General features: G+C 46.3%; 1 protein-coding gene across 1 annotated transcript in view; it reads right to left on the bottom strand.

Annotated features, from left to right (window-relative positions):
- Positions 1-3950: 3950 nt before the first annotated feature.
- LOC116968015 (histone H3.v1-like) overlaps positions 3951-14753 on the bottom strand; it is a 38780-nt gene continuing 27977 nt past the window's right edge. Inside the window, exons 2-3 of the mRNA XM_033014647.1 lie at positions 6277-6922; positions 3951-4758 (exon numbers count right to left, since the gene is read on the bottom strand). Of these exons, the coding sequence (XP_032870538.1) occupies positions 4344-4758; positions 6277-6922 (1061 nt within the window). The 3' untranslated portion in view covers positions 3951-4343. The remainder of the gene's footprint in view (positions 4759-6276; positions 6923-14753) is intronic.

The raw sequence follows: 14753 nt of genomic DNA, 5'->3' as shown, positions 1-14753 counted from the left end.
TGCCGGCTGTTCACTGGTGTACGACCAAAGATCTTAGAGCAAATCGTTGTGTACGACTACACTCTGATTAGGCTGTTCCTCTCACCAGAGATTCATCCCGGAAGTACAAGGAGGAGGGGTGGTGATTTCTCTATTTCTGGTAAAATATCTGGTTAGAAAAGACAGAGCAAAATGGTAAGGGGTCCTGCTTAAACGGAGCTATTCGTGCGCAGATAAATAGTAGTCCCTCTGCGGGATTTAGACTAAAATGGACATACGGAGACTCGACTGTGCTAGATATATAGAACGGTTGGCATTAACGGAAATATCCCACTCACGCCGGTACTCAGCTCTTCCGGGCACTTTAGGTGTCTCTTAAAAGAGCCTTTGGGTCATTAAATTAATATTTCGCCAAGTTACTTGCTCTTACTGTTCGCGCTGGTCTTCTTGGGCGTCAGCACCCCGCCCTGAGCCATGATCACCCTTCCCATCAGCCTGAATCTGTGGAATTCCCTGCCAGTGGAGGCCAATTCACTGTATGTTTCCAAGAGAGAGTTACATTTCGGTCTTAATGCTAAATACATCAAAGGATATGGGGAAAAAGCAGGAATGGGGTACTGATTTTAGATGATCAGCCACGATCATATTGGATGGCGATGCTGGGTTGAAGGGCCAAATGGCCTATCCTGCACCGATTTTTAATATTTTCTATGTCTTTCTAAGGTGGCTAAATCCCTGAGGCCTGACCAGGTGTATCCCAGGACATTGTGGGAAGTCAGGGTAAAATTGCAGTGGATCTGGGAGATATACTTGCATCATTGTTAGGCACAGGTCATCTATTTGGGTAATTTGCTGCGGGGGATTTTGAGAACAGGGTCTACCAGCATTTGGACTGATTAGAGTGGGGAGGGGAGAAAACTGGAACAGGGCAAGGCCCATTGAGTGATAGGCAGATACAGGTGGGGATGGTTTGTGGGCAGATGGTTTCACTATTGAAATATTTAAAAATAAGAAAAGGTGAGTGATAAGGACAGAGGATGTGCGGATTGTGATAGAGGTTGTGATTAGGGAGGAAGAAAAACAAGGGTTGGATTTGGGAATTGTTTATAGATTAGTTACCTAAAACTGGTGAATTCAATGTTCATACCATCAGGTTGTAGGCTGCCCAAGCAGAATATAAAGTACTGTTCCTCCAGTTTGTGTGTGGCCTCACTCTGGCAATTGAGGAGGCCCAGCACAGTAGGGTCAGTTTGGGATTTGAAGTGGGAATTAAAATGGTTAGCCACTGGGAACTCCAGGCCTTGGTGGATTGAGCACAAGTCTTCAGTGAAACGGTCACCGAGTCTACACCTTGTCTTGCCATACAGGAAGCCATAGCAGGAACACCAAATACAACAGAGGTGGTTAAAGGAGGTGCACATGAATCGTTGTCTCATGTTAAGGACAGCTGAGGTCCTTGGGTAAATGTGAGGGAAGAGGTCGAGGCACAGGTGTTACATCTCCTGCGGTTGCAGAGGAAAGTAGCTGGGAAAGGGGTGGTTTGGGTGGGAAGGGATGACTGAAACAAGGCGTTGCAGAGGGAGTGGTCTGTTGAAGGCAGAAAGGGATGAAGATGGGAAGCTGTGACCGGTGGTGGGATCAAGGTGACGGTAGCGGAAATGTCAGAGGATGATGTGTTGTATGTAGAGTCTGGTGGGGTGAAAGATGAGAATCAGGGGATCTCTGTTCTATCTGGGGGCACGGGAGTGAGTGCAGAACTGCAGGACACAAAGGATATAGGGGCAGGATGTAAGGCGGTGTGCAGATAACATTGTAAGTCAGTAGGTTTGCAGTAGATGCCAGTCTATTGCCTGTCCCCTGTGATTGAGACAGAGAGATCAAGAAGGAGAGAGGTGTCAGAAGTATGCCACGTGAAAGAGGGCAGGGTAGAATCAATGGTAAAGTTAATAGAATCAATGGTTTCTGCATGGGTGCAAGGGACAGTCCTGATGCAATCATCGATGTGGCAGGGAAGCATTTGGGGCATGGTGCCAGTGCACATTTGGAACAAGAATTGTTTGACATAACCAACAATAGCTTCGGTCCGTGCAAGTGCTCATGGCCACACCTTTAACCTGAAGAAAGCGAGGAGCCAAAATAGAAGTTACTGCGGGGAGGACAGCTTCTGCCAGGCAGACAAGGTTGTTCATAGAGGGGAACTGATTGGGTCTCTGTTCAAAGTAGAACTGTAAGGCCTTTCCTGGTGGGTGATGGAGGTGTAAAGAGATTGGACGTTCATAGTAAAGATTAAATTGAATTCAATAAATGTTATTAGCCAAGTATATATACATGCAAGGAATTTGGTAGCAAAAACATGAAGGCAGATAATTATCTAAATGGTGTTTAGTTGGGAAAAGCAAAAGTAAAACATGATCTGGGGGTCCTTGTTCATCAGTCAATGAAAGTAAGCATGCAGGTACAGCAGGCAGTGAAGAAAGCGAATGGCATGTTGGCCTTCATAACAAGAGGGGTTGAGTATACAAGCAAAGAGGTCCTTCTGCATTTGTACAAGGCCCTAGTGAGACCACACCTGGAGTATTGTGTGCAGTTTTGGTCCCTTAATTTGAGGAAGGACATTCTTGCTATTGAGGGAGTGCAGCATAGGTTCACAAGTTTAATTCCTGGGATGGTGGGGACTGTCATATGCTGAGAGAATGGAGCACCTGGGTTTGTATACTCTGGAATTTAGAAAGATTAGAGGGGATCTTATTGAAACATATAAGATTATTAGAAGTTTGGACACGCTAAAGGCAGGAAACATGTTCCTGATGTTGGGGGAGTCCAGAACCAGGGGCAACATTTTAAGAATAAGGGGTAAGGCATTTAGAACAGATGAGGATACACTTTTTCACACAGAGAGTTGCGAGTCTGTGGAATTCTCTCTCAGAGGGTGGTGGAGGCCGGTTCTCTGGATACTTTCAAGAGAGAGCTTGATAGGGCTTTTAAAGATAGCAGAGTCAGAGTATATGGGAAGAAGGCAGGAACGGGGGGTACTGATTGTGGATGATCAGCCGTGATTACATTGAATGGTAGTGTTGTCTCGAAGGGCCAAATGGCCTACTCCTGCACCTATTGTCTATTGAATTTGCCTTGGTGCTTTGCTCGCAAGTAACAACAACACAATATACAGTAGACTATTAAAAGCAAAACATAAAACATAATTTAGATGAGCCAATGTGGTTCTAGAAATTGTAAGTTATTCAAGAGTTGGACGTGTGAGGTGTCTCCAATGGTGGTCGGGAGAGACTGGACAAGGAGGATAACAGAGGAAAACTGATTGGGTCTCTGTTCAGGGAAAACCAGAGAGCCTCACGACCTTCTTGGAGGAGTATTGAGGTGTAGGGGGCCTGGACATAGCAGAGGGATTACAAGTAATGATGATGAACAGACATTGGGGTGTGACATAGGATCCAGCCCCGTGGAATACACTGGTGAGGAAGGTACTCTCCTCAGATGAGGTGGGGGTGAGGGGGTGAGGGTGAGGGGGGGGGGGGGGGGGTGATTGGCTGTCACCGAGGTACATTGTTCAGTAGAGTGACGGCCGCAAGGAAGAAGCTGTTCCTGGACCTGCTGGTCCGGCAAAGGAGAGACCTGTAGCGCCTCCCGGATGGTAGGAGGGTAAACAGTCCATGGTTGGGGTGAGAGCAGTCTTTGGCGATGCTGAGCGCCCTTCGCAGACAACGCTTGCTAGGTATATCCTAGGTAAGGATATAAAATATAGAATACAGAACAAATCTGGTTTACTGCAAGGCCGACAGTTGTTTTTCGCGCCATTTCTGTGCGTACTAAATGCAGATGTTGTAGGTGAAAGCAGCGACTTTACAAAGAAGGCGAAGAGCAAACAGCGGGCGCGGTTTTCTTGGGTCAGCGGCGTGAGATTCCGCTCAGTAATAGCGAGCGTGGGACGTTGCTAAATAAAGTCCCGCTCATAGCCCGGGCCGCCACTGTAATGATATAATGAACAGCTGAGTAGAGCATGTGAAGGATAAAACAACCCAGTGACCCAGACATTAATTCAGGAACACTCACGGTGTCTGTGGAAGGGCCGAATAATGACATGTGACGCGGGGGAAATGATCAATAAAGGTGTTTGTTCTTGGAGAGACGAGAACGCGTCACAAGGGGATTCACATGGAAACCGGGTCCGTCCGGGACACTGGAGCCCGTGGGGTCAGACTCCGCTCGGCAGCTGTGACTGCGGTGCCAGTTCTGGTAAGAAAGGCCGGGACCATAATGTAAGAGGACAATGAACAGGAGGACACAGCTCTTTCCACTGCCGGGTTGGTGGCTCTTAAAAGAGCCTTTTGTTGTCCTTGGTTCGGAGTTTAAGCGCGCTCCCCGCGGATGCGGCGGGCCAGCTGGATGTCTTTGGGCATGATGGTGACACGCTTGGCGTGGATGGCGCACAGGTTGGTGTCCTCAAAGAGCCCCACCAGGTAAGCCTCGCTGGCCTCCTGCAGGGCCATGACGGCCGAGCTCTGGAAGCGCAGGTCTGTCTTGAAGTCCTGAGCGATCTCACGCACCAGGCGCTGGAAGGGCAGTTTACGGATGAGCAGCTCGGTGGATTTCTGGTAGCGCCGGATCTCCCGCAAAGCCACGGTGCCGGGCCGGTAGCGGTGAGGCTTCTTCACTCCGCCCGTGGCTGGAGCGCTCTTCCGCGCCGCTTTGGTCGCCAGTTGTTTGCGAGGAGCTTTCCCTCCGGTTGATTTGCGCGCTGTCTGCTTGGTCCGGGCCATTATACTTCAACACTTGTATTACAGCCTGAAATAGAGGCACTGGAATGACGGAGCCGGCTCTGGAGCCGACTTTTAAAGCCTTGGTGAAGGGCCGGCCCACAACGTGAGATTGGCTGTAGTACAGATGCAAACATGTCGTTCCCGCGCTGCGATTGGCAGCAGCTCAGTCAACAACTGGCCGCCAGTTTCAGGTCTGAGGCCGGCGGGGAAAAAATTATTTGTGACCAAATACAGAGATTTATGAGCGGCGGGCGGAGCTCAGACAACCAGTGAGGGCAGGCGCACTATAGTGTGGTTGGCTACTGGTTCAATTTCAAATTGCCCGCCAATTTAACAGCAAGCGGGACCCGAGGTAAATACTCGCTTGCAATTGTGAATGCAGTATTATTCTGTTCCTACCAACTTAATTTCGAATTAATTTAAATCACCTCCGTAAACCACCAAGTCGGAATATGCGGTGCGAATTTACAGACCCGATGTGGAAACTGACGGTATTCAGTTCTACCTGAGAATGGAGATAAACCACTACTTCCCGGGAAAGTTTCGAGTCGACCTTTGTGTTGCTGGATTTACAAAGCGTTAAATAGCAAAGGGGAGATCTTTGGACTGGAGAATAGTCTACTATAAGCCCCTCTTCAGTTTAAACCTTCAGAATATCTGCCTAACTTCACCTTTGCCCAGTCCTTTGCCTCCTTTCCCTCTGCCAGACATGATGTTTCTTCACTCAAGTCGCTGCACAATAAAAGTCCGAATGCTACCAAAGATCTTATAGCGGAGCACTGCTATAGGATCTTTGAATGCTACTGTCTCCTTTTATACACAGCGTCCCCACCTGCTCGAGAAACGCAGAGAGAGAGAGAGAGAGAGGCGAGAAGGGGAGGAGACAGTCAGAGTGACAGACAGAGCAGAGAGCTGCCTCTCATATCCAGCTCCTCCCGCAGTTTTCTGCAACCGCCAATTTTCAACGGTTTGCTGACTATACATCAAGACTCAGCGCCCCACAAACGTTCACAGGCACGGATTCCACATTAAAGAGCAATCAGTAATATTTCTGTCTAAATGCATTGACAATTAATAAGTCTCCTTCCCATTCATCTTCAGAGCTCGTACCCTCTCCCCATATCACCCCTCCAACACAATTCAGTGGTTTACATCCACATTAACCCGCTGATCTGGGGATCCTCCCAGTTGGACTTTGGGCTGTGAGCGGGAATTCACCATCAATGTTGCAGTTTCACAGAGAAGCCTTAAACTGCGCCCAATCTCTGTTTATTTCAGACACCAGGGAGGGGGCAGTGAATCACCGGGGATCTCAGGTTTAATGGGAATTATGTCCCATTGGCAGAGACTCGTCCTGGGACTGTAACCATTGATTCAGGATCAGCTCTTTCCAGGGAGATGTGAGTGGCTCTGAGAAGAGCCGTTGGGTTTTGGTCTTTACAAGTTGATCTTTTTAATTCATTTTCTTGTCGTTTTCTTCGGGACTTTCGCCGCTGGTTTCGGCTTCGGCGCTTTTATCGACGTCTTTTTTACTGGGGCCTTCTTCGGGCTCGTGGTCTTCTTGGGCGCCGCTTTCGTGGCCACTGATTTCTTAGCCGCCGGCCTCTTTGGTGTTAGTTTCTTGGCCCCAACTCTCTTGGCCGGTGGTTTCTTGTTTACAACTTTCTTGGCCGGAGATTTCTTGTTTACAGTTTTCTTGGACATTTTCTTTGCCGGAGGTTTCTTGGACGGGGTTTTTTTAGCGATCGGATTTTTTGTCTTCGAAACCTTGGACGCTGGTTTCTTGGCTTTCTTTGCCATTTTCACGGCGCCTTCTTTCGCAGCGGCCTTGAAGGAGCCCGAGGCACCCGTGCCCTTGGTCTGAACCAGGGAGCCGGTTTCCAATTTCCTCTTGATGGTCACCTTGATGAGCTTGTGGTATTTTTCAACATCGATACCGCTGGCGGCCAGTCCCTTCGATACCGCCACCAGGGACATTCCTCGCCGTTCCTGGCAATCCGCAACAATTTTGTCGATCCGTTCCCCCAGCTTGGGACCGGCGGTCTTTTTCCGGGCGGCCGCCGCCTTCTTCTTGGGAGCCTTGGTTTGGGCCGGCGGAGGAGCCGCTTCGGCGGCTGCGGTCTCGCTCATATCAGCAACTCTGCACAAGTGATCTCTCACAGTCAGGACTGGGTGAGAAATGAAGCGAGAGGCGGCGGCACAGAGCAACTTAAAGGCAGAGAGCGGACGGGGCGGAAACATCCTGTTGGCAGCTCCCGGCGCCACTGTGTTTCTCTCTCCTCAAAAAGTCTCCGATTCTCATGAAAATCGGACACCTTTGTGTCCCAGACCGCCCCTTGTCAGTCCTTGAGGCCGGAAGGTTTGCTGTAGAGAAGGTTTGACCCGAATTCAATGCAGCACTTTCCATTTAAACTGGTTTCATTGCTGCGCTGAGCGTGTTCTCTGCCCCGATCGCTGACATACTCGCTACTTTTCGACTGAAATGTTAAAACGAACTAACACGTTGCGGTTCTTTCGCACCTCAGGATTGAGATCACTGGCGGGGCGAACTTGTGACAGGAAAACATTTTCATTTTCCACCGGGGGGGGGGCTGGGAAATCCGGCGATATGATGGCACCCACAAACACAGTGACATCGGTCTAAATCGCGGGCCCCTTTAACATGTAGAAACGAGGAACTGCAGCTGCTGGTTTACAAAAATAAACACCATGTACTGGAATAACTCAACGACTCCGACAGCATCCATGTATAAATCCAAGCCAAAATAGAGGAAGAATAGAACCAACATTTAGCAGAGGATTCATGCATTGCAAAGGCCTTTTTGGCCAAGTCTGTATTTCAGTATAAGAACCCACAAGCTGTTGGCTGGTGTCAGGAAGTTTAGGTCCCAGATCAGTGTTTCAGATAAGACATGTATAAGTATCTCTTCAATTGTCAATATGTATGAGATTCTTGCAGAGGACTTCCACCATGTTGTAAATGCATGAGTTTGATTGGATTGCTGCAAAAGATATGTAAATAATGTTGCAAGACAGTTACCCTGCTGTTTGTTGATTGGCCAAAGTGTTAAGCCCGAGCAGAATTGTTTTGAGTTCCAGGGGAAATGATGTATTATTCAGTGGACTAAGTAAGTTTATTGGCCAGGTATTCACATACAAGGAAGTTGCCTTGATGCTCCGCCCACAAGTAACAACATGACATACAGTGACAGTTACGAATGACTCAGAAAACACTAAACATTAATAGTAATAAAACACCAAATGATAAAACATTTCTGCAAGAAACATTGTTTTAGATATACTGTAATTGTTTGGCAGAACTGTCAAAAATGTATTGATGTAATTAATATGATTGATTGGACTGTAAAGAGACCAACGCTATGTAGTTCGGCCTCTTAAGGTTCATGGACCTATAAAAGGTAACCTCATTTTAGATCGGTGTCGATCTTCTGGAGGGGCACTTTGGACTGCGTGACCTTTTGGTGTGTGTCTGCTTGCATGAGGCTGAAGGGCTTGGCCAGGTAGAGACAAGGATCGAACCTGCGGTGATTTATGTATCGTATAGGGGAATTTGCTGTTCATTCTAAAAATAAAGTTCAGTTGGTCCAGTGCCTGAGTCAATGTTTTTTACTGAACAAGACTAGTGGGGGTAAGTTGGAGAAGAGTGTATTTACAAATAGCAACATAGAAAATAGGTGGAGCAGTAGGCATTTTGGCCCTTCGAGCCATTCAATATGATCATGGCTGATCATCCAACTCGGTATCCTGTACATACCTTCTCTCCATACCCCCTGATCCCTTTAGCCACAAGGGCCACATCTAACTCCCTCTTAAATATTGTTTTGTATTGTATTCAATTTATTGTCATTATCTCATAAGAGACAACGAAATGTATTTTTCTTACAGTCAAGTAACATAAAAATAAATAATAAATAAATAAAACATTTTTTTTAAAGCACAAACACAGAAGTCCATGACACAACATAACCCCACAGCGGCACCAAAGTGGAGGAAGGAACCATAGTCCAGCCAGCCTCCCCGCCGATCTTCCCAGATGTTCACCCGTGGTCGGGACCTCCCGAACACCCGCAGTCACCGTCACGGGCGGCCCAATGCTCAGGCCCTCTCGCCGGGAACGATGGAACCTCGACGGAGAACATCCTCAGCGGTCCAGACCTCCAGATCAGTCACCTCCAACCGGAGTCCGCGGCTCCCGAAGTCAACAGGCCGAGCCGGGCGGAGTCGCAGGACTCCGCGATGTTGGGCAGCGCCGCCCGCGTTGGGTGCTCCGTGAACCACAGCTCCGCGATGTTGGTGCAGCAGGCCCAGCACACCTGGGCTCCAAACGGCGATCCCCTGTAAGGCATCGCCCGCCCCGCGATGTATCAAACGCTGCGCCGCCACTGCTGGAGCTCTGGTCGATCCCGGCAGGAAAGGCCGCGTCAATCCAGTAGGTAGGCCGCGGGGGGAGGGGGGGGCGAGGACGCGACTCGAATAGTAGTCGCATCCTCTCCAGGAAGCGACTGAAGGACGGTATCTCCCTTACCGTAGCCTCTTCCCCCACATTAAGACATTAAAAAACCCACAAAATACGCACTTCAAACATAACAAAAAAAAAAAAGATACCGGACTGAAAGCGGAGGCAGCTAGCAACAGCGCCACCAGATGTCCAATATACCCAATGAACTGGCCTCAACTACCTTCTGTGGCAGAGAATTCCACAGATTCACCACTCACTGTGTGAAAAATGTTTTTCTCATCTCGGTCTTTAAAGACTTTCCCCTTAACCTCAAACTGTGACCCCTTGTTCTGGACTTCCCCAATATCGGGAATAATCTTCCTGCATCTAGCCTGTCCAACCTTAAGAATTTTGTATGTTTTTATAAGATCCCCCCCTCAATCCTCTAAATTCTAGCGAGTATAAGCCGAGTCTATCCAGTCTTTCTTCATATGAAAGTCCTGCCATCCCAGGAATCAGTCTGGAGAACCTTCTCTCTACCCCCTCTATGGCAAGAATGTCTTTCCTTAGATTAGGAGACCAAAACTGTATGCAATACTCCAGGTGTGGCTCACCAAGACCCTGTACAACTGCAGTGGAACCTCCCTGCTCTTATACTCAAATCCTCTTGCGATGAATGCTAACATACCATTCGCTCTCTTCATTGCCTTCTGCACCTGCATGCCTACTTTCAATGACCGGTGTACCATGACACCCAGGTCTCGTTGCATCTCCCTTTATCCTAATCGGCTACCATTCAGATAATTAGATACTTTCCTGATTTTGCCAGCAAAGTGGATAACCTCACATTTATCCACATTATACTGCATCTGCCCTGCAGCCTCCTAGCAATCTCCTCACAGCTAACACTGCCCCCCAGCTTCCTGTCATCCGCAAACTTGGAGATGTTGCATTCAATTCTCTCATCCTGATCATTATAATATATTGTAAATAGCTGGGGTTCCAGCAGTGAGCCTTGCGGTGTCCCACTAGTCACTGTCTGCCATTCTGAAAAGGACCCATTTACTCCTACTCTTTGCTTCCTGTCTGCCAGCCAGTTCTCTATCCACATCAATACTGAACCCCCAATGCCGTGTGCTTTAAGTTTGCATACTAATCTCTTATGTGGGATCTTGAGCCTTCTGAAAGTCCAGATATTACACATCCACTGGTTCTCCCTTATCCACTCTACTAGTTACTTCCTCGAAAAACTATATAAAATTCGTCAGACGTGATTTACTTTCATGAATCCATGCTGACTTTGTCCAATGAATACACCACTTTCCAAATATGCTGCTATCCTATCTTTAATAACTGACTCTAGCATTTTCCCCACTACCGATGTTAGACTAACTGGTCTGTAATTCCCCGTTTTCTCTCTCCCTTCCTTTTTAAAAAGTGGGGTTACATTAGCTACCCTCCAATCCTCAGGAACTACTCCAGAATCTAAAGAGTTTTGAAACATTATCACTAAGGCATCCACTATTTCTGGGGCTACTTCCTTAAGTACTCTGGGATGCAACTTATCTGGCCCTGGGGATTTATCGGCCTTTAATCCATTCAATTTACTTAACACCACTTCCCGGCTAACCTGGATTTCACTCAGTTCCTCCATCTCATTTGACCCCCGGTCCCCTGCTATTTCCGGAAGATTATTTATGTCTTCCTTAGTGAAGACAGAACCAAAGTAGTTATTCAATTGGTCTGCATGGAGAAAATGGATAAGTGATGTTTCGGTTCAAGATACACTTCAGACTTTCGTGCCTTTAATATGCTCCCTCTGTCGCAATGTTCACATGGAGACATATAGCACGATCAAGGCCCTTTGGCCCAACTTGCTCCTGCCGACCAATATGACCCTCATACACTAGTCCCATTCTTTGATTGTTGATGTTAAGGTATTTTGCATTCATCTTGATGTAAATGTATTGTACATTTTATCTGTTCCTCTCATCATTTTATACACCTCTATAAGATCACCCTTCAGCTTCCTGCACACCTAGGAACAAAATCCTAACCTGGATCTCACTGTAGCTCAGCCCCTCAAGTTATGGCAACACACTTGTGAATCTTCTCTGCACTTCCAGCTTAAAGACATCCATCCTATAACAGGTTGTTAAAATTGAACGCAATACTCCATTGCAAGATTGGCAACATATTGTACAACTGTAACATGAAATCCCAACTTCTATACCCAGTACCCTGACTGATGAAGGCCAATGTATCATGGCACGGTGGCACAGTGGTAGAGTTGCTGCCTTCAAGCGCCAGAGACCCAGGTTCGATCATAACTATGATAGGTGTCTGCACGGAATTTGTACATTCAAGGATGTGGCCCTAGAAATCGTGGATGCCAATTTGCAGACGACACAAAGCTGGGTGGCAGTGTGAACTGTGAGGGGGTTGCTAAGAGGATGTAGGGTGACTTGGACAGGTTGGGTGAATGGACAGATAGAAATATACAAACATAGAAAATAGGTGCAGGAGGAGGCCATTCGGCCCTTCGAGCCAGTACCGCCATTCATTGTGATCATGGCTGATCGTCCCCTATCAATAACCCATGCATGCCTTCTCCCCATATCCCTTGACTCCACTAGCCCCTAGAGCTCTATCTAACTCTCTCTTAAATCCATCCAGTGACTTGGCCTCCACTGCCCTCTGTGGCAGGAAATTCCATGAATTCACAACTCTCTGGGTGAAAACATTTTTTCTCACCTCAGTCTTAAATGACCTCCCCTTTATTCTAAGACTTGTGACCCCTGGTTCTTGATTTGCCCAACATTAGGAACATTTTTCCTGCATCTAGCTTGTCTAGTCCTTTTACAATTTTATATGTTTCTATAAGATCCCACCTCATCCTTCTAAACTCCAGTGAATACAAGCCTAGTCTTTTCAAGCTCACATGAGTGGTTGAGTAAAGGAGCAAAGAGGTCCTTCTGAAGTTTTGCAGTTGTACAGGGTGCTAGTGAGACCACACCTAGAGTGTTGTGTGCAGTTTTGTCCTCCAAATTTGAGGAAGGACATTCTTGGTATTGAGGGAGTGCAATGTAGGTTCACAAGGTTAATTCCCGAGATGGCGGGGCTGTCATATGTTGAAAGAATGGAGTGGCTAGGTTTGTATATTGTGAAATTTAGAAGGATGAGAGGGTATCTTATTGAAACATATAAGATTATTAAGGGTTTGGACACGCTAGACGCAGGAAGCAAGTTCCCGATGTTGGGGGAGTCCAGAAACAGGGGTACCTCCAGTTTTAGGGACAGTTTCTTCCCGGCTGTTATCAGCCAACTGAACCATCCACTCACTAACAAGAGAGAGGTCCTGCCTTCCCAGCTACCTCTTTGGAGACCCGAGGATTATCTTTAATCGGAAATCACTGGACTTTATCTTCCACTAAATGTTATTCTCTTTATCCTGTATCTGTACACTGCGGACAGCTCAATGTAATCACGTATCGTCTTTCCGCTGAATGGATAGTGAGCTAAAAAAAGTTTTTCACTGTTCCTCGGTACATGTGAAAATAATGAATGCAGACTAGTAATAAGTTGAGGGTTACAAATGCCTCAGATTTGGGATATTGATTGTATGGAGACTTGGGCATAGAAATGGAGATTAATCTGAGCAAGTGTGTGTGATGGTGGAAGTTGGAACATGTTTTGCACCAGCTGTGAACAGTTGGGAAAAAAGAGAGAGAGGGAGAGAGAGGGAGGGAGGGAGGGAGGGAGAGAGAGGGAGAGGGGGAGAGAGGGAGATAGAGAGACTTTCACATATCAGTTGCACAAGACGTTGATGAGGCCGAACGTGGAGTATTGTGTTGAGTTTTGGTCGCCCTTTTATTTGAAGGATGTTGTTATGCTGGAAAATGTGCAGAGGAGACTTATATGAACGTGTAAGAAGGAACTGCAGCTACTGGTTAAAACCAAAGATAGACACTAAAAGCTGGAGTAACTCAGCGGGATGATCGGCATCACTGGAGAGAGAGTATAGGTTATGTTTCGGGTCGAGACCCTTCTTCAGACTGGTTAGGGATATGGGAAGTGAGAGATATAGACGGTGATGAGGAGAGATAAAGAACAATGAATGAAATATATGGAAAAAAGTTACGATGATATAGGAAACAGGCCATTGTAAGCTGTTTGTAGGGTGTAAATGCGAATCTAGTGCAACTTGTGTGGGGTAGGGATAGATTGAGAGGGAATGCCAAGGCGACCTGAAGTGAGATAAATCAATATTCATACCACTGGGCTGTGAGCTGCCCATGTAAAATAGGAAATGCTGTTCGTCCAATTTGCATTTAGCCTCACTCTGACAATGGAGGATATCGAGGACAGAAAGGTCTGTGTAGGAATGGGAAGGAGAATTAAAATGTCCAGCAATCGGTTCATGCGGGCTGAGCGATGCTGTTCCACAAAATGATCGCCCAGTCTGCAATTGATCTCACTCAGTGGCGGACTGAGTCGAAAATTATTGGTTGCCAGGAGACAAAGGGGGCCCACCCACAACTACAATGCTATCATTTAATTTTCGTAACGAATAAATAAAAATTTCAGAAAATACATATGGAAAAAAGGTACAATTAACATTTTTGTGGAAAAAATGTGTATTTCTCAGTAATTACAATGTACATGTACTGTACATATTATTGGCTGTAGATACCAAATGTAAATACAGAATGTTATAATAGATTTTTTTGATTAAAACATTTTTTTAAAGTAATTGGTTGATATTTTTAAATAGTTTACTGCACAATTACACATTAACAGATAGTTCAAAAGCACAATAGAGCATTGCAGGCAGTCCACTATATTAAGAGCAATCGTTTGTGTTCGCTAGATGATTGTGCGAATCTGCCAATAATTGCTTCTGCATCCAATTCATCTAACAATTCCTTTTCAATGGATAGCAACATGTATGATTCAACATTCTCCTCAGACAGCGAATTTCTTAACCTTGTCTTTATGATCTTTAGCTTTGAATATGTCCTCTCACATTGGACTTGAGTAACTGATAGTGTGCAGATGACTTTATTAAGTTCATAAAAGTTATCATATGCCTTGTCATGAAGTTTGTTGGATGCCGGAGTGTTTAGTACACACGATGGGCAAGTGCTGCAAATTTTACAATTGTTGCAACTGGAATCCATATTCTCACCATCATTAAGCAATAGCTTTAATACATCAAAGTTTGAAGCAAATGAAAACAATTCCAATATTACTTGATCTTTGCTGATTTGTGGAAACAGCTTAATAATACCTTCCAATGCATCATCTTCAAGGCCCTTCTCAGCAATAGTTTTAAACTTTACTGGGTCCAAGCAGGACAAATCTTTATACAACTGTTTGTGTTGTACAAAGCGTGATTCTAGTGACTGGACAATGCGATCCATTATTGGGTCAAACACATTTACTTGAAAATCAGGTAGAGAATCTGAGGTACACAAAAATGCTGGAGGAAACTCAGCGGGTGCTGCAGCATCTAGGGAGCGAAGGAAATAGGCAACGTT

The sequence above is a fragment of the Amblyraja radiata genome, chromosome 43 (assembly GCF_010909765.2).
Source record: "Amblyraja radiata isolate CabotCenter1 chromosome 43, sAmbRad1.1.pri, whole genome shotgun sequence".
Lineage (NCBI taxonomy): Eukaryota > Metazoa > Chordata > Chondrichthyes > Rajiformes > Rajidae > Amblyraja > Amblyraja radiata.
The sequence above is the reverse complement of the archived record's forward strand: the minus strand, read 5'-3'. Positions and strand labels throughout refer to the sequence as shown.